The 19,497-nt window shown below is 30.2% G+C and overlaps 2 protein-coding genes across 9 annotated transcripts in view; both read right to left on the bottom strand.

Moving 5' to 3' along the window:
- Positions 1–19,497, bottom strand: part of LOC105833132 (semaphorin-2A) — a 325,878-nt gene that overhangs the window by 138,504 nt on the left and 167,877 nt on the right. The gene's annotated exons all lie outside the window — the stretch shown is intronic.
- Positions 10,594–17,075, bottom strand: LOC118644497. Of its 2 annotated transcripts, XM_036283146.1 has the most exons (7): positions 16,441–17,066; positions 13,539–13,663; positions 12,985–13,247; positions 12,659–12,903; positions 12,218–12,571; positions 12,001–12,131; positions 10,594–11,566 (listed from the first exon to the last, which is right to left on the bottom strand). In XM_036283146.1, the coding sequence occupies exons 1-7, from the start codon at positions 16,511–16,513 to the stop codon at positions 11,225–11,227; spliced, it is 1,533 nt and encodes a 510-aa protein (XP_036139039.1). In that variant the 5' UTR covers positions 16,514–17,066; the 3' UTR covers positions 10,594–11,224. The 2 variants fall into 2 exon arrangements, with proteins under 2 accessions (XP_036139039.1, XP_036139038.1); XM_036283145.1 differs by having other exon boundaries at positions 12,218–12,903; positions 16,441–17,075.

The raw sequence follows: 19,497 nt of genomic DNA, 5'->3' as shown, positions 1-19,497 counted from the left end.
AACGAAATGCGCACAAAGGTGTTATCCCTCGCCCGTTTTCGTGTAGTCCACTCTAGCGTCTTGTTAGCAACCGCTCCAAACAGGCGCCTGTCGTGTCCCGCTATCCGAGCGACATCGTGGGCCGCATTTAAGTGAGATGTATCACGCGTCGACGGCACAAAGCCGTTCATTTTATAGCTGCTCTTGTGTCCGCCCCTCCGTGTGGAGGCTCCAAACAAATTTGCTTCATGTTCACAAGAAGAATTGGACAGTAACGAGAGCGCGATCGAATTAATACGTTTCCATCGCACGCTTGATTTGTAAATATTGTCATGCTGAGGGATACGAGTTTTTATTAATAATTTGCTAGCAATGCTCTTCGAACTATTTTAGATATAACAATAGATTTAGATTCTCGAATAAATTAGAAATGTTTTCAAACTTACGATACACACATTTTCCATGTAATATATTCCAAGGAAATGTAACAACTACAGCTACATTGATCAAGGGGTGTTTTTAGCAAAGGTACCATGAGAGAAACGTAGCGAAGAACGATCGAACCGGGATTGAAACGTATGCCAGATCAGATCCTACTTGGAACATGCCGTTCGTTCCTATAGAATCGAAAGAGGGAAAAGAAGGCGTGTAATAGGGTGAGTGTAGTATCCGCTCGTCGGCTAAAATAGTTTTCGATAAGGCGAATACGAGAAAATCTTCTCTCCGGAATCGCACTTTCACAATCGTGGGAATCATCGCGATTTCGCGTGGTGGTGGTTTCAGTGTTAAGCGAGTGCTCGAATACCACTATGCGAGGAGCTCTGGTGCCTAGGGTGAAGACACCCGATCTGCGGTTACTCTAGTACGAGAAATAATATTGAAAGAGTACATGACACACATACGTATGACATTAATAAAAGCCTTTCGTATAATGGAAAGCGCTCGTCCGAGGCCCTCCATCAGTTTCATCGTTTGTTATAGAGTCTTAATCAGAAATTTCCGACCATCACATTTTATCAATATAGCCCATCTCCTTAATGACCGTTTCTATTATACATCATATGCGTGTTTTGTAATGTATTATAATTGTAATATATGTAATGTACTGAACGTATACATTTAATAATTAAAACTTAATGCGACAATGTTAGCATTATCAATTATTATTATGCTATAATTACTAATGAATATTAATAATATTGTACATTTTTAATGGATAAGAATCTTCTGTCTTTATATGCATCTATAATAGGTTGAATATTGTGAACATGGCTATAAGATTATATGAGTGCAGAAAACGATGTAAGAAGAACAAGATCGTAATACAGTTCGTCGAGTCGAGCTTAGTGGCTGCACGTATTATACAAGATTATATAACGCAAAATGGTTTTAGCTCCGAAATGGCGCCAGCATTATTTTGAATTTAACGATAAGATCATATGTACGGCATTTTTACAAAATTAAGTAGGTTTTAGTATTTGGTAAAATGTAAGACAAGGTATAATATTGCGAGAATAATTGAAATTTAACACGAACTGTAAAGTAATGGTTATTTGGTATAGTAATAAGTAAAAATATTTACAATAAACTGATATTGTAATACAAAAATATAATAAATTTATGATAAAAAATGTTTAAACATTTTTCTTTCAAATTATATTTTTTTAGACATAATACCTAAGTGTCGTGCTCATATTTCGTCAACTATTATTAGTATTTATTTCAAATAAATTTCTTAAAACTTTTATTTGAGAAATATTCAACAATATATAAAATTAATAATAATTATGTACAGTAAATTAAATATTGTTAATAATATTTTTCTATTATTATTATAATGTTAAGAATAAATTGTTTATTAACTATGAATTAATGCAAAAACCTCCTTAAGTTGATTACCACATCAAACATAGGCAATTTGCATCTGCATTTAAAATATCTTCCGTCTTTTTCTTCTCTTTCTCTTGTCTCTAAAAAGTTTATGTAAAAGAAGTCTCGATTATTCAACGACAATTTTTGCGTGCCGATTCTAATTCGCAGAAATCGCTTAATCGCGACCAGCCGAGTCGTAATAGATCCTAGGTCGTCGGTAGATACGCGAGATTGGATAACGCGATTGCGACAGTTAAACGATTTGCCGTGTGTGTGTGTGTGTGTCTGTGTGTTATGTGTGCGTGTATCTATCTAGCCATGCCGAAAAAACAAGAGCATCACGCATTTCGAACAAGTCGTTACGTGGTCCGCGCGTGATAGTAACTTCGATCGACATTGAAATATTAGCCGCGTTAGTTCTACAAATGGATTTCGTCCAGGAAGCGGCTGTCACGACAATACGTCGCGGCAATCCGAAATCCTCATATCGACGTTTATCTTCCGCCAGGTGAGAATAATGTATGAGGCATGGTGAGGTTTCGAATTAACCGAAACGACCACCAAGATCGATATTAGATAGCGCACCCAAATCGTTCTAGATATTAATAATGATCACAGCGAAACGATCTGTCATGTATGACTGGCGCGTGCACAATTAAATAATTTTTCAAAACGATTGAAGACGTGATCGAAACAGTCCGCGTGTAATTACGTTAACGAGCGTTGCTTACGCCGCGCATTAACTTGCACCTACCAGCTACACGGTTTTCGCGAGCGGACGCTCGCGCAACCCGGTGGTCGCGTTCGATGAATGCGGCTTAATTGGTGGGCGAGGCCTCTAATTATATGGCTGATTGTCGATGCCGTCCATCGGCGGCGTAGCCGCCATCTGCATTACCAGTGATTACAGTGTGACGTTCCCTCGAAACCCGCGTCAGTTCGCTCATACTCTCCTGCCCCTGATCTCCCGACCGACCAATTCGGCCTGATTATACATTCCGTTTTGGGGTATTCGGGCAGTAGTGCATTTTTCACGAGCAGTTAACTGAAGTAATTAGTCATTGGACAGCAAGCAGTCGGAATAAACGGTCCATCCTGGAGAGCGTTTTGCGGCGTGCGGACGCACGATCGATACGTCCCGCCGGTGTGGAACTTTAGCGGGCTTTAGAACTGTCAATTAAATGCCGAATACAGATGAAACAAGTATCGAGTGACCGAAAGATATGTCTACAATTCCAGGAATCTTGAAGCATATGAATAAAATAGTGGTTTCTTTCTATTGTCGGAAGATGCGTCGAGAAACTTTTGAACGTTTCTTTAAATGTTTAAATTAACGATACATTCATACTGTTGCATTTTCTTCTAACGTTTCTATCAGCCAATTATCGAGTTTAAAGTAGTTCGGAGTTTATCGCCTAGTTTATTTTCAATACTTCAAATTTTTTACGATGTAGCAGCGCAAAAATAAAATAAAATGGTTGTGGCCGAACGCGCGTTCAACCGCACACTGTGCGCAGTAATATCGCCCCTATTGGCATTTAGACCGCGGCGTTGCGAACGGTTACCAAAAGCCGCGGACCAGCAGGCGCATTCGATATCATACTAGTGGCGTTATTAATTCCCAGTGGTTCCATCGTATACACGCTCGGGACGATTGCCGTTAATCGTGTCTGCGGGCCGGTTAATCGTCCAGGATACTTGATTAAAGTTGAGCGAATATAAGCGGCAATAATTCATCAAGTATTCAATTGTTTTTAGAGCTAAAGCCAATTAATTTTAGTGAGTTCTTGAATTAATATTCTCTTACATGAACCGTATGCCTCATAATTATAGATAGAAACGAGCATCAGATTGTAATCGATGACCGGAAGATAATTTTGCTCCAAAATACCTTCACTCGAATCTCGCTGGCACTCGAACTGGAATAATGCGGTCCCTTTCCGATGTTTCGATTCCGGAACAATAACTCGACATTATACAAATCAAACGAGCGTTGATATTCATGAATCCGAAGCCGGAGGGTGAAGGTATAATTGCATTACGCGCACACCCTAAAATACGACGACGGGGAGATCTACGTGTACATTCCGTGTCCCTCCATCGGCGGAGCCCAACTCCCATCGAGTTTTCTCCCGTATAATCGCCCGTGTTTCACGCGTTTCCACCTCGATTCGGACAGAAGCGTTAACCGAAAAAACGCCAATGCGAAAATCTGCTACGATTCGCAAATTTCAGCTGACATTTTTTCAAAATATTCCTCTGTTATTTCCGACACTATTCGTGCTTTAGAAGTTATACGTTATTCGTATTTCAATTAACGTTTAATTTCGCAATTTCCTCGATACACGGTAGATCGTACCGTTCTCAAATGCATATATGATTATTCAACCACGAGCTCGATTGCAGTTCGCGTGATTATGGTCGACAACAATGCCACGTATGTCCGTAATAATGATACACGTCATGTATGTAGAATAATGCGTTCGTACGGAATGACGCGAGCGTGCCGGTGATAAGGATAACTAATCTCTACGAGGAAGAAAACAAGCGGCGGACGAAACGAGAGGAATCGCGCGAGAACAGAACAGACGACAGGTACGCCTTTCAGTTTTGTGCGGCGAGGGGAAATTGAAACAGCTAACCGCGTTGGCGTTGACGAGGGTGAAGGGAGAGAAGAGGCTGGCGCGTAGCGAAAAGAGGCGACTATCGAGGGAGATTCGGTTGGGAGGGTGCGAACAAGAAAGAGGGATAGAGAAAGAGAGAGAGAGAGAGAGAGAGAGAGAGAGAAAGTGGGAAAACGAGAGGGCTATGCGAAAGAGATTCAATCAAACGAACGCATATAAATGAGTCGTTTCAGAGTAAAACTAAATTATACGCCGGCGCTTCTATATCCACACGCGTGCGTCATGCGTGCACGTATACATGACAGAATCGCAGTTGCTGTCGCGAACGAACTGTAGCAAATGTTATTATATACTGATGAATATCCGGGAATGCTTGTCGGTAGACCCTTACCCGAAAAGATTCGTTTGGGTAACGCGACGATTGGGTAGAACACTCGAAAAGTCGAAACAGTCGTTGAATAAAAACAGTCAGCAGATCAATAATGGGAAAACGAGGGTGCCGAGTTGTTTGAAAAGATTTTGAAACGAGAGCGAATATTAACTCTCTGCAATCTGCATAAAAATTTTTTTTTAATGGGTTTCTTCCGTTTTGCAAAAGAAGTAATTTTCTGTACAATCACTGAAAGATTGGCAAGGAGACTGGGATATTGAGGTAAGGAGAAGAATTACGAGCATGGAAGATATTATCAGAACCAGATGCGTAACGTGCAATAGCGTATGTTCTTGAAGATTAAACATGACGAATCTTTTCTCCCGAAATAGAGTTATCTCACAACAATATTTAAAAACAATCGTTCCTTACGGAAGAAAAGTGCATAGCCTTATGGCACGAGTGACGGTGAAGCGAGAGGAATGTGGATAGAATAGCGAGAGCGACAAGCTCTGAAGGATATAAAAAAGTGAAGGAAGAAAGCCAAGAGCTGACGGACCCCGCAGTAGGAAATTAAATAACCAAACTTTTCCACAAGGATCCCGAGGGTTACTTTGGAAGGCAACGCCGGGCAGGGCAATGGCAATGGCGGTGAAGTGACTGGAAAGAATCAAAAGAACAAACGGTGGCTAGGAGGGGAGGTGGTGAGGTCGCAGAGGGACACGGGGTGAGGGTGTGCCAGTAGCGGAGACCGCAAGAAGTGCAAGATAAACGTGCCACGCTCCGCTATTCCGTGTCGTCTTTGTTCCGCGCCAATCCGGCGTCGCTTCAACGCATTTTCGAACTTTTCGTTCGTTCCCCTCCGCGCCCGCCATTCGTTATTCTTCTCGATCTCACTGGCCTGCATTGCGCGCGTCACACCGGAACGTTCGAGCACAGTAAAGTCTTTTCATTATACCAATGACTCGTTGTGTCGTATCATGTAGGCAACTATAGCATAGAACAGTAAACTACGTTGCTGGCCTGTATAATTTAATTCGTATAACGATCGTTGACTAACTATTTAAGTACTCGTGTATTGATTCTTTCTTCTTTATACGTAGTAAATATTAATATATGAATAAAAGTTTAAGTAATCGTTAATCTATTTTCGATTAATAATCAAAAAATTATGCCTGGCGCATACAAGAAATTCTGCCAATAAAACAGTCGATAATCTCATTTCTCATCAATATTTCGGAACTATCTTTACGTAATTGCAAAAGATTAAACGTGACCTCGTGATTAAACGTTTGTTGACCCCTTAAGATCAATATACTTACACTGAAAAAAAAATGATGTAAAATCAATGAAAAAGCAACTTGTTTCAACTAAACGGTGCTATTGCGGGCTGCCAACTAAATAAATAATTCATGCAATTTATTTGTTATTGATTGCAATTTTTATTATGCATATTAAATGAATTATGTATATAATTGGATCAATGACATATAATATTGTAGTAAATACATATCGGAGTGTAACAAATTTTCAAAGTTAAGAATTAAATACTTTATAATTATGTAATAATGCTAAAAGTAATCATTACAATTATATTTCAATATTAATCATGTACAACTTATATTTTATTTGATTAAATATACAGATAAATGGATAAGTTATATATTTGCATAATTTATACATATGATTGAATTAAGCATTGATTCTTGTCTTGAAAATAAAAAAGTGATTGTTTTAAAAACATTCTTAATTGATACGTATCGAATTGTTTGTAAAGTAAATATAAAATTATTATAATAAATTATTTTGGCAGATGAATCTGCAGCACATATACTTATATCAAATAGAAATATATTTAATTTGATCGAATATTTCATCCAATGTATAAAGTATTTATTTATTTAGATTATAATAATGATTGAATAAATCACTTATGCTTGCTCTAAGAATAAAGAAATAGTTGGATCTGCAGCACATATACTTATATCAAATAGAAATATATTTAATTTGATCGAATATTTCATCCAACGTATAAAGTATTTATTTATTTAGATTATAATAATAATTGAATAAATCACTTACACTTGCTCCAAGAATAAAAAAATAGTTGGATCTGCAGCACATATACTTATATCAAATAGAAATATATTTAATTTGATCGAATATTTCATCCAATGTATAAAGTATTTATTTATTTAGATTGTAATAATGATTGAATAAATCACTTACGCTTGCTCTAAGAATAAAGAAATAGTTGTTGTAAAATCATTTGTATTTGATTTAAATCAATGTACTTAAAAAGTAAGCACTAAATTATTTGAACTAACTGTAACTGCAAATAAAACCACAATATATATAATCATATTAATGATTTATTAATAATAGAACTGTGTTAAATTTCATTGAATATACGCAAATTATATAATTGATTACTTATATACTTTGGTTCAATACATTTACGATTAATGTAACCATTAATATTTACCCAAAGATTAAAAAAGTAATTATTGTAAAAGCATTTGCATTTAAAATATATATGTTGTTTCGAAAGTGCACATGATTTTACTATTTCAATGAATTACATATGCAATTGAAATAATACTATCTTATCTGTATATTGAATTCATATCGCATTGATGTAAAAATATTTATAATTACTTAATTTATATAACACTGTTCAAGCAATAAAAATTTATTATTTATATATTCGTAAAAGTATTTAAATAATATGTATATTATTGTTGCAATTACATGTTACAGTGTTTGCAATGCAATTCCTACTTACAACAATTGTCTATGTTATCACTGTAACATTACGTAATATTAAATTTTTTATTATTTGTTATTATCTTTATTAGATGCTGTTGTTGTAAATAAATACAGAATTCATATATTTTATATCATACAAAAAGTAACAAATGTACAATTGAAAGCTGTGTATATAAATTATTTTAAGTGAAAAATATAAATACAGTATTTGATTCAATGTAAATAATTATTTTTCACATTGAATATAAAACGATTTAAATTTTTCACTTTTTGTGCAAAAACATACGTTTTAAATGCACATGCAAAATATATAACTTGATGTATGACAAAAATAATTATATGAGTTCTGCATCTATTAACCTACAACAAAAAATGTACAGTTTAAATATTTTAATTAATACTGATAAATATAGTTACATTGTGGTGAAAAATATATGTTAACCTAACTCTAGCAATCTCTTTAAAGAATGAAATTCGAATCTATCGCATAATTCAATGTAATTTAAATTAATAAGGCTTCAAAATTTGTTATTTGTACTTCTGTCCATCACTCAAATTTAAAAAACGGTGTTACTGGATTAACAGAGAAAAAAAGAGAGAGACTGAGAAAATTGTATTTGTTTGCTTATTAGAAAAAGGCATTTATTGAAATATTACATCATATTTTAAGTTATACAATATCTGTAGTTTATATCTATTTTGTACGTGTACATATATCAACATTACTTACAGTTATGGTTGATTACATAAACATTATTTTAATATTAGAGATCAAAAGTACTAAAATCTAAATCACAAAAATGATATCTAAAACGCTGTAATTATACTGTCAATAACTGGTAAGCCCAAAATATAACATTTTACGTAACGCTTTTGCTGTAATACAATAAATTTAAACTTTTGTTTGAACTTAAAACATCAAAAAATTGATGCCAATTAAAACTTATTGCTTACATTTTTTCATATTTTACTTGTTTTATATTATTTATTTAAACATTTTTTACTATTATTTAAATAAACAGTTTAACTTAAAAACTCTGGGATAAATTTTTTACCCCTAACAAAATAAATATTATTAGGCTTAAACGTGCAAAGTTCCGAATAAGATATAAATCCCCAAGAGTCTGTTTCTGTTATCTCATGTACGTAAAAATGAGGATTGAATTCTAAAACTAGTAGTTCCTTATATAAAAAAAATATTTCGCATAAATCATTTTTTAAAATATACTGAATGTTGCCAAATTTGCAATTATTTATATCAATTTCAATGACCATATTTGATTTATAAAGTGTTCCATCAATTTTTGCCCAAGAAACACATTTATAATCATGAAATGAAGCAAACGGCAAAATACTTACAAAATTCTTATAACAGTCAATATCAGTTAACTTTTCATGTAAAATAATACCGCATTCTAATCGATTTTCAAATCCTTTCTTCAAGATAAACCTATAATTTAATAGTAATTGATGTTTTAAAGTTAATGTGTACGGAGGGTTTTTTCTAGATGTAATAGCATTTGCCGTTTGTTTCAACTCCTTATGCTTTGCTTCAAATCGTATGGATGACATGTATCTAAGAGATCCAGTTCGCTGCATAATACCTGGATAATGAAGTAATAAATGTAACTTTGGCTTTAATGTGTCGTTAAATAAATTTATATACAATGCATGATGTTCACTTATAAGTTGTCTTAACAAACTAATGTTTTCATTAGTTACTTCTCTACTCGTTATAATAAATAATATTTTCCGAAAAATTATGTATAATTTCCAAGTTTTATTGGTTTCTGGTATTAAATCGCCAATTATTAGACCTAAATGTTGCCAAAGAATGGCCATTTCACTTGCAGAATAAATAATATACTTTTTTTTTAGAGCGTCCATGTTAATTAATGGTGGCTTGTTTAAATTATTATCTCCATAATCAAAACTGTAAAGTCTATTATTTATTGTATCAAGGGAAAATAGCTTGTCTGTAAATATTAACTTAAATAAAAGTTGACCTAAATTATAACGACAAACTCCCTCGAATACATCATGCATTATATCGACACTGCGATTTTCTGTGATGTGAAAATTTTTTATTGAATGGAAAATGCATTCCTCTTTAATGCCATGACTTTGGTCCTTGACATCTGCCGCGTAATTGTCAATAGTTCGAAGTAACTCAACATCTTCAATAATTTGTTTCTTACGAGTTGATGTGTCTGCTAAACACATCCTACAAGAATAATTGGAATTAAAACTTGTATTTAAACCAAATATGGCATGAATCCCTAAATTATCACCGAGAATATACAATAATGCAAAGTTTACCTTTTTTTCTGAGTTTTCAATATTTAGAGATATACCATTAGTCTGCAATTTATTAATTTCGTTAACAAGAAATGCAAAAATTTGCTTATTACCAACTGCTTCGTAATCAATAACTTTATGCAATTGTACCAGAAATATATTTTCAAGCATACTCGCGAACCTTTCGTTAATACCACCAATGGTGCAATAAACTACCCCAAGCTTATTTAAACCTCGATGAGTACCTAGAGGATTATTTATTTCTAATTCATCATAGTAAAGTATTAAGGGCAATACTACATTTGTATGACGCTGTTTAAGAGAACGCCAGATTTCACTTTGAAATATATTCTTAATTACGTTTTGCTCATTTTCTTGAATGTTTGTTACTATACTATTATATACATTTGGCAATTCGAGAAATGTCTTCAACATTTCTTCAAGTGGTACAATACATATTTTTCTATTTCTTACGAGCAGTTGTTTGTTACTAGTTTTAATACTGGTGTCAATAAATGCGTCAATACATATTTCTTGCGGTTCTATTAAAGAATGTAATGATTTAAAATATGACATTGTTTGATATTCGGAAGAATAGTTTTCAAATTTATTATGTAAAATATTAAACATAGCAATTAAATCTTGATGAGGATTCGGATCAATAGATTTGTATTTTTCTTGTAGTATTTGAACGCAATTTAATTGATTTTTTATTAATTCGATTATTTCCTGACACAATGCACGCGGTAGTGATGGTCGAGAGTATAAATTTGCAACAAATAAGGTTGAACTTTGTGCAATCTTCTCTGCAAATTCTGTAACCGAGATATTAACAGAAGTATCGCTGTTATTAGTGACATGAGAAACAGATGGCATTAATTGTGAAGAATCTACTGTTATTTCTTTCATACTATTAGATTGTGAGGAATTAATTGTTATTTCTTCCATATTATTACGATGATATATATTATTTTCCATACTGTTTTTTAAACTATTTCCGCATGCAGTATTACTGTTTATCGAATGAGTTTTGGATAAATGTTTTAAAAAACTATAAATGTCGGTAAAGGAACGAGAACACGTTATTGAAGATAATTGTGTTCTTCCTGTTGACAATTTCTGTCGGCATCGAAAAATAGAATGTGTTTTTGTGTGTTTAACTTTACAATGAGTTTTTAAACTTGTAATGCATTCATACGATTCAAAGCAAAACGGGCAACAATACATTATAAAAAATTTCCTTAAAATTATAAACACTTAAAATGAGTATTTTAAACAACTTATCGCTAAATATTAAACTTATACTTATTTTTTATGCTTCATTCTTTTTCATTGCATTTATTACTTCTAAAATGAATGAAGAATTTCTATCATATTTAGTAGTAAATTTATACAACTCACGTTGAATTAGTAGCCAAATGTGATTACTTGCTGTTGGATATTCAATATTTAATACATGAAATATCTTGAAGCACGTATCAATTGCCTTAAAGGCCGATGTCATATTATATAACACTTTGTCAACGGATACAAAAAATGATGTTATTTCAGCCAGGGTGGGTCCTACGACAATTATATAGGGTTGAACCGTCAATCCTTTTTGATACATAGCATCGATCCGTTGTTCTCGAATCTCGGTTATATCTCCAGCAGTCTATAATTATAATTATATTTTAAAAAGTTTTTAAAAAAACATTTTTTTCAGATAAACGTTAAAGTGCTTTGATATATATTTTGTAGTACTTAAAATTCATATAAAGTACTATCAAAAGTCCACTTAAAAAAAAGTAATATATTCAGTAAGATATGTTATTGCGGGCTGCCAATTACAGATATACTCAATACAATAATATATGCTATTGCAGTATTAACATTGTACTTGCATTAATAGCAAATATTATTGTGTTGAGTATTTTATGTAGTTGGCAGCCCGCAATCACATATGTTATTGGCTATATTACATTTTTTATGTATATATCAAAATGCACTTTCACTTTAAATATTAAATAAATTTCGTTTTATAAAAGTATATCATTTATAAAAGTAATTTTATAAAAATATATTTAATAGTTAATTTTTAAACCATACCTTTGCATGTATCACAAGACTTTCTTCACATTCTATCATTGAGGGTTTCCAATGACCTTCTTTCGTTCTTATTCTTCCTTTGGGAGGAATCATATATGGTAATGCGCATAATTGTGCAATAGCTTTAGACTCTATTAACAAAAATAAAATAAAATTAGACTTACAAATACAATTATGTAACGCCATAAAAATAATTACATTCAATATACAAACATACCATCACTGTTATCACTTTCTATTATTTGAAATAATTCACGTGCGCGAAAAATTTTCTTTTTTTCAAGAGGACAAATTTTTGCTACATTTGAAAAGAATTGTGGCCACTGACTAATACCGTCTTCGGTTGTACAATATTCTAAATATTGAAAATCGTGAACAATTAATAACCAGCCCATTGGGTGTATTAAAATCGGCCATTTTTCAAAGATATCCGAAAGTAACTTATTTCGATTGTTTTCAGCGTCTTTTAAACGAATAGTTGCAGTAGCTTTCCAATGATTTTCGACCATTTCCCATGGTTCTCTATTTGTTTCTAACCATTTTACGCTTGCATCCAATACTTCTGTAGAAACTAAAAACGAAATTAAACATGAAATAATTTGCAAAATAAAGTATATTAATATTATACTCAATATGTAAAAAACATTAAAGTAATTACCAGAAGATATTTCACTTTCTACATCTGTGCTTGTTACATCTGAAAAATCTGATATTAATATACGTTTATTTTGTTGCAACTTGTTTCGATATTTTTCTACAAGTTTGCCTCGTACAGACACTGATTTTCTATGTAACGAATCTTTTTTAGAAACTGGAGCAATATAATATAAATTTATATCCTCCGATGGAAATATTTCAACTATCTCTTGCGCAAGTTGCAAAAAATCGTGTTTATTAATTGTACTATTAAAAAAAATTAAATTATTTAATTAATTAAAATTTTTTATTTTATGCTTATATAATAAAATAAAATGTTTGACCTACCCTTTAACAGTATTTATAATATTTGAAATGATCAATTCAACAAGCATGTGCCGGCAATACTTTGTCAGTATTTTATTTTTTGCATAATTTCGTAGTATTAAAGCACCTTGTGCGTTTTCTTTCAATATTTCACGGACAGTAGGACGCTGAAGCCTTTTATATGTTTGTGTCCCAACAATTAATTTCTTTTTCTTTAGAGGTGTTTCTTCTGATTCGCAAGAGGATTCGCAGCTACTCGTATCGGATGTATTTTGATTTTGATTCTATAAAAAAATTAATTCCCCATAAATTTCAGGTTTTCCCGATTTGTCCCGGTAAAAAAAAGTAATATATCCAATAAGATTTGTAATTGCGAGCTGTCAACTACAGATAAACTCAATACAACAATATATGCTATTGCTGTATCAACATTGTACTTGCATTAACAACAAATATTGTATTGAGTATTTTATGTAGTTAACAGCCCGCAATTACATGTTATTGGCTATATTACTTTTTTTTCTGTGTAGTATAATATCCTGTCTTGTATAAAAAATATAAAGATAAAAAGTTACATCATCTTTCTTAAAATGTTCTGTCCATTTCATAGTAAAACGCATCCTCAACCCAATATTAGGAATTAGTTCCTTAATTAAACGATGTGTGAGACATTCTAATAAACTTATATTAATTGCTTGCGCTATATAAACAAAACAATAATTATATAAATTATTTGTTTGATTAAAAATATTAACAAAATTAAATAATTTACATATCGATAATTATATTAAGTAATGTACGTAATATAATTTATAAATGTTATAAATAATATAATTTTGAATCTAATTAGTGTCATTAAAACCATTACTTATTTAATTATATTAAAATACTATTAATATACTAATCATGGAATAAAAATAAGTAATTCATGAATTAAAATAAATTTGTTAAAAGTATTGTTATTGCACAAGTTATTAAAATGAGGTTACAACATTCGTTTTTTAAATACTGTTATTGAATCAATATAATTTTTGATAGAAAAATCTATCATTGTTTCTATCAAAAAAATCAATATAATAATATTCAAATAAATTATATTGATTCAATAGCAGTAACTCATAAACAAATACGTTAATAATTCTTGCATTTAACTCAATACAATATATCTTTTCTGTGCAACAGTATTCAATACTTTTTTAATAAAAACATACTTTTTTAAATCCTAGTATTACTTATTCTTTATAATTATTACGTTTGACCTGACTAGCCTTAAATATATTTAATAAATAGCACACAATTATAGTGCGTTATTTATTAAATATATTTGAGGCCAGTCAAGTCAAACATAATAATTACATTGTTTTTTCTTTTATAATCACTGGCAAATAAATAATTATTTTATTACTTATTCTTATTGATTAAGTAGTTATTAATATTTTTATTTTTTTACATTATATATAATATATTATATAATTCTTAATTTATTTAAAAATTTAATTTAAAATATTTCCTAAAATTGTTTTTATAATACTTTATAATTTGTTCAAAATAATATATATTTAGTTTTTTGTAAATATAATAATTTTAAAATGAGAAAGTATGAAACAAAAGAGATAAGTAAATAGATAGATAGAGAGAATAAGAGGGAGAATGAATAGAGAGAAAAATTTTGTATAAGACAGAGTGTTAGCTAGAAGAAATAAGGACAAATATCAGGTAATAATTAAATTAAAAAAAAAAACATTTAAATAAAATATAATTTATAATTTAATTAATAATTTAATTTTAAATTTTATATAAAATTGTTAATTGTTTGTTACAGAAGGAAAGACAATTGTTAAATAGATATATAGCTAGATTGAGAAAAGAGTGGAAGAAGAAAAAGAATTTAAAATAAAAATATTTTTATTTTAATATTTAAAATTAAGATATTTTATTTTATAAATTTTATTTATAAATATATTCAATAAATTAATAAAAAGTAAACTTAAATTTATTTGTCTGTTTTTATGTTTGGGATATGTATTTCTTTCATTATTGATGATTAAAATATAGAAATTCTAATATTGATGTTGATATTGACATTAATGATCTAAATTTTTAAATTAAATTTCATGTTAATTCTTATGATGATGATGATGATAATGATATTGATGTTGTTAAAGATGCTGATAATGGAATAGATATTAATGTTTTTTATGTTGTGGTTAATAACAAAAATAATTATAATGATAATGATATTAAAGATGCTGATGTTGGAATAGATATTAATATTTTTAATGTTGTGATTGATAACAAAAATAAATTACTTTATTAATATTTCTAAAGACATTTTAAATTCTGTTATTATAAAAATTTTCTAAAATTAATTTATTAATATATTAATATTTCTAAAAAGAAATTTTATATTCTCTTATAAAAATTTTCTAAAATTAATTTATTGAAGTAAAAGTTTTAAAAATTAATTTATTAAAATTCCAAGACAAAGAATTAGACGTATTGCAGAAGTATTTCAATGTTGTTTATGTTTTTAATGTTGTGGTTGATAATAAAAATAAATTGAGTGAGAGAGAGCGTGAGAGATAAAGAAGTTTGTGTATTTTAATAGGTAGAATTGCAAGAATTAAGTGATAGGTGATAGATAAAAGAAAAGAGAGAGAGAGAGAGAGAAAGAGAGAGAGAGAAATTAAGTAAATTTGAAGATCTGATTAATATAAAAAGGCTAAACGGCGCGCGCAATGTTGTGTTCTAATGTATTAAAAAAAATAATTAATTTTAATTAATTTTATACTTAGCGTTTTAATCTAATAAGATATGTAGTTACAGGCTGCCAATTACAGATATACTTAATACTATAATATATGCTATTGCAGTATCAACATTGTACTTGCATTAACAGCAAACATTATTGTATTGAGTATATCTATAGTTGACAACTTGCAACTACACATTTTATTAAATCAATTACTTTTTTTCTATACAGGACTCTATTGTATTTGATTCAATAGTACAATAGTATTCAAAAGACTTCTCTGAAATAATCATACATCATGCGTTTGTTAATCCCAGAATTGTAATATATTAACGAAATAGATACACACACACACACACACATTTTTTTGTTTGTGTAGTCACCTTTTTGGGGGATAATCGTAACCACGTGTGTTAAGGGATGGTACATATACTGAAAAAAAATGTAATATATTCAATAAGATATGTTATTGCAAGCTGTCAATTACAGATATACTCAATACAATAATATATGCTATTGCGGTATCAACATTGTACTTGCATTAATAGCAAATATTATTGTATTGAGTATTTTATGGCAGCAATCACATATGTTATTGGCTATATTACTTTTTTTCTGTGTACAATTATTAAGATATACTTGATTTTGATCGCATTTCAGTGTAAAATTAAAATGTTTACTTTGCATTGCATCTTAATAATCATGCTAATATTTATGTAACTTACCTTCAAAATGTTGAACGAAGGTTTCTTCAAAGCCCCATGCTTTTAATAAATCGGCTGTCTCTTTGTCTGCCATTACGTGTATATATTCTTTTATCTTTTATAATTTGTAACACGTGCACAGCCCACTGTGATAATAAGCACACACTGGTAATGACTGATTACTAATGTCGACGTAGACAACGTGTCCGAAAATCCAACACGTGGTCGAGTTGGTGAGCAAGAAGAAGCGTGTATATATACTTTTATTTTCTATAATCTGTAATACGTGCACAGCACACCGTGCTAATTAGCACACACTGGTAATGACTGAATACTAATGTCGACGTAAATAATGTGTTCGAAAATCAAACAGTCGTGGCCGAGTTGGCGAGCAAGAAGAAGCGTGTCGAAACTTGTATCGCTGATCTCAGAAATAAACTGCCAATCGTCTTCACGATCCTGCACGATCCTGCGCGACACACACATCACAGCGCTGTCGCAGTTATAGGCTGGCTGCACACTAGCGCTATTTCCAATAAGCAACCACCTTCTCTCTTAAGGTCCCCGCACAGACTTTTGCATAACGCATAACATAAATGCATAAGAAATACGATTGATTGTATTTTTTATGCACTTTGTTTATGGACAATCAATTTACTTATGTATATACGTTATATAGTACGTTATGCAAAAGTGTGTGCGGGAGCCTTAATCTAAGCCTATTGGATATCGCGCGTCGCGCGCGACAGAAATCGCGCTAGTGTGCCATACGCGCATGTCTCGTAGAAGATGCATTCAAAAAACACAACAATTGAGTGAATAGTAATGTAATTGGTTTACATTTATAAATTTAACACACAGTAAAAAAGTAATACAGTCAATAACATATGTAATTGCGAGCTGCCAACTACATATATACTTTAATCAATACAATAATATTTACTGTTATGTTGATTTGCTATTGCAATAGCATATATTATTGTATTGTGTATATCTGTAGTTGGCAACCCGCAACTACATGTCTTGTTGGATATTACTTTTTTTCAGTGCAGCAAAGACTAATCATTGACTGCTCACTGATTACTTGTTCTCTGAACGCACCCAATCAAAAATTTATTTAAAGAAAATAGAAAGATTTTATATTAATTACACATACACTTGATGCAATTAAAACGTGTACTTAATATTTTTTTCGACATATGCACAACAACATTAATAATTATATATGTTAATTGATTGTATCAAGCCCATATATGCAATTAATATAAACACATTTCCACTTCTTCTAAAGATTTAATTGCACATAAATGCAATAATAAATCAATTATTTTGCATTAATTATTATAAAAATTATTGTCATAAATTTTCTTTGAATATTTAATGTGTTAATTGAATTGATAGCATTATTAATCAGATAATATTTTAATATTACCCGGGAAAAAATGTTTCATATAAAAACATATAAATATATATATAAAATATGTCCATGCATATATGTTTATATTAGTCTCTTTTCTTTTGTAAAATTTTTGTTTGATATAAAAAAATAATAGTCATACTGAAAAGGTAGAAACTGATTAAAAAAATAATTTTTACATTGCTTTTTTTAATAAAGCTACGTATGAAAAATTGTCCATATATAATTATATATTCCGGAATATATCTGAAAAAAAGTAATATATTCAATAAGATATGTTATTGCGGACTGCCAATTACAGATATACTCAATACAATAATATATGCTATTGCAGTATCAACATTGTACTTGCATTAATAGCAAATATTATTTTATTGATTATTTTATGTAGTTGGCAGCCCGCAATCACATATATTATTGGCTATATTACATTTTTTTCTGTGATTATATATGAACAATTTTTCATACTTAACTTTTTTAAAAGAAGCAATGCGAAACTTATATTTTAAATTAGTTTCTGTCAAAATGAATATTTTTTTATATCAAACAGAAATTTTACAAAAGAAAAGAGACTAATATAAACATATGGACACACAGAAAAAAATGTAATATAGCCAATAACATATGTGATTGCGGGCTGCCAACTACATAAAATACTCAATACAATAATATTTGCTATTAATGTAAGTACAATGTTGATACTGCAATAGCATATATTATTGTATTGAGTATATCTATAATTGGCAGCCCGCAATAACATATCTTATTGAATATATTACATTTTTTTTCAGTGCATATTTTATATATATTTATATATGTTTTTGAATATGAAACATTTTTTCCCGGGTATTGAATCACACGCCAAAAAATGTTATTGTATCAATAAAAATGTTTAAATCGTGTCGTAAATTTTCTTAATTCAAGAACAATATCATTGAAATTAATAATACTTGAATCATCGACGTGTATTTGTTTCAATAGTACTGCCGTTGAATCAAAAAATTTTCAATTTACGCGATTGAAACATTTTATTAATATAACACACACACACACACACACACATACACATTTATTTATTTATTCAGCGGAAATAGAAATAAATTAATATTAATTATATATGAAAATGATACATTTTTAATATATATGTAATTACTAATATTTTTATCTATACAAACACACATATTACATATACATTCACAATAATATTAATGAGTATATGTGTTATTTGCATCAAGCAGATAAGTCATCAATAACCCGATACTTTTATGTTCTCTAAATCAAACAGTTGTGTATGAATCAGTTGTGTATGAAACAATATTATATAAGTGTAACATGTAATACATAAATGGTTTGAACCAATGTTCAACAATATTAAACATTAAATACATTTTAATTTTATTCAATCATAGTGCATTTGTGTTAATTACAAAAGTATCAACTCTTTGGTTGATTATTTTACGTAATTGAATTAACAGCATTACTTGCACCATATATTTTACTTCAATATTGTTGAATCATATGTATTAATTTATTTAGAGGGAATAAAAAGATTTTATACTAATTACACATACACTTGATGCAATTAAAACGTGTATTTAATAATATTTTTTTCTACATATGTACAACAACATTAATAATTACATGTGTTGATTGTATCAAGC

This window comes from Monomorium pharaonis, chromosome 1, assembly GCF_013373865.1.
Source record: "Monomorium pharaonis isolate MP-MQ-018 chromosome 1, ASM1337386v2, whole genome shotgun sequence".
Taxonomy (NCBI): domain Eukaryota; kingdom Metazoa; phylum Arthropoda; class Insecta; order Hymenoptera; family Formicidae; genus Monomorium; species Monomorium pharaonis.
This window is presented reverse-complemented; position numbering and strand designations above follow the sequence as displayed.

What these genes read in the sequence shown, in the direction of transcription:
- LOC118644497 (XM_036283145.1), bottom strand. Translation starts at nt 16,513, where the DNA reads ATGGCAGACAAAGAGACAGCCGATTTATTAAAAGCATGGGGCTTTGAA. An exon ending in ATTATAAATACTGTTAAAGG is followed by an intron (nt 12,904 to 12,984) that starts GTAGGTCAAACA and finishes TTTTTTTAATAG; the next exon opens with TACAATTAATAAACACGATT. An exon ending in AGAAAGTGATAACAGTGATG is followed by an intron (nt 12,132 to 12,217) that starts GTATGTTTGTAT and finishes TTTTGTTAATAG; the next exon opens with AGTCTAAAGCTATTGCACAA.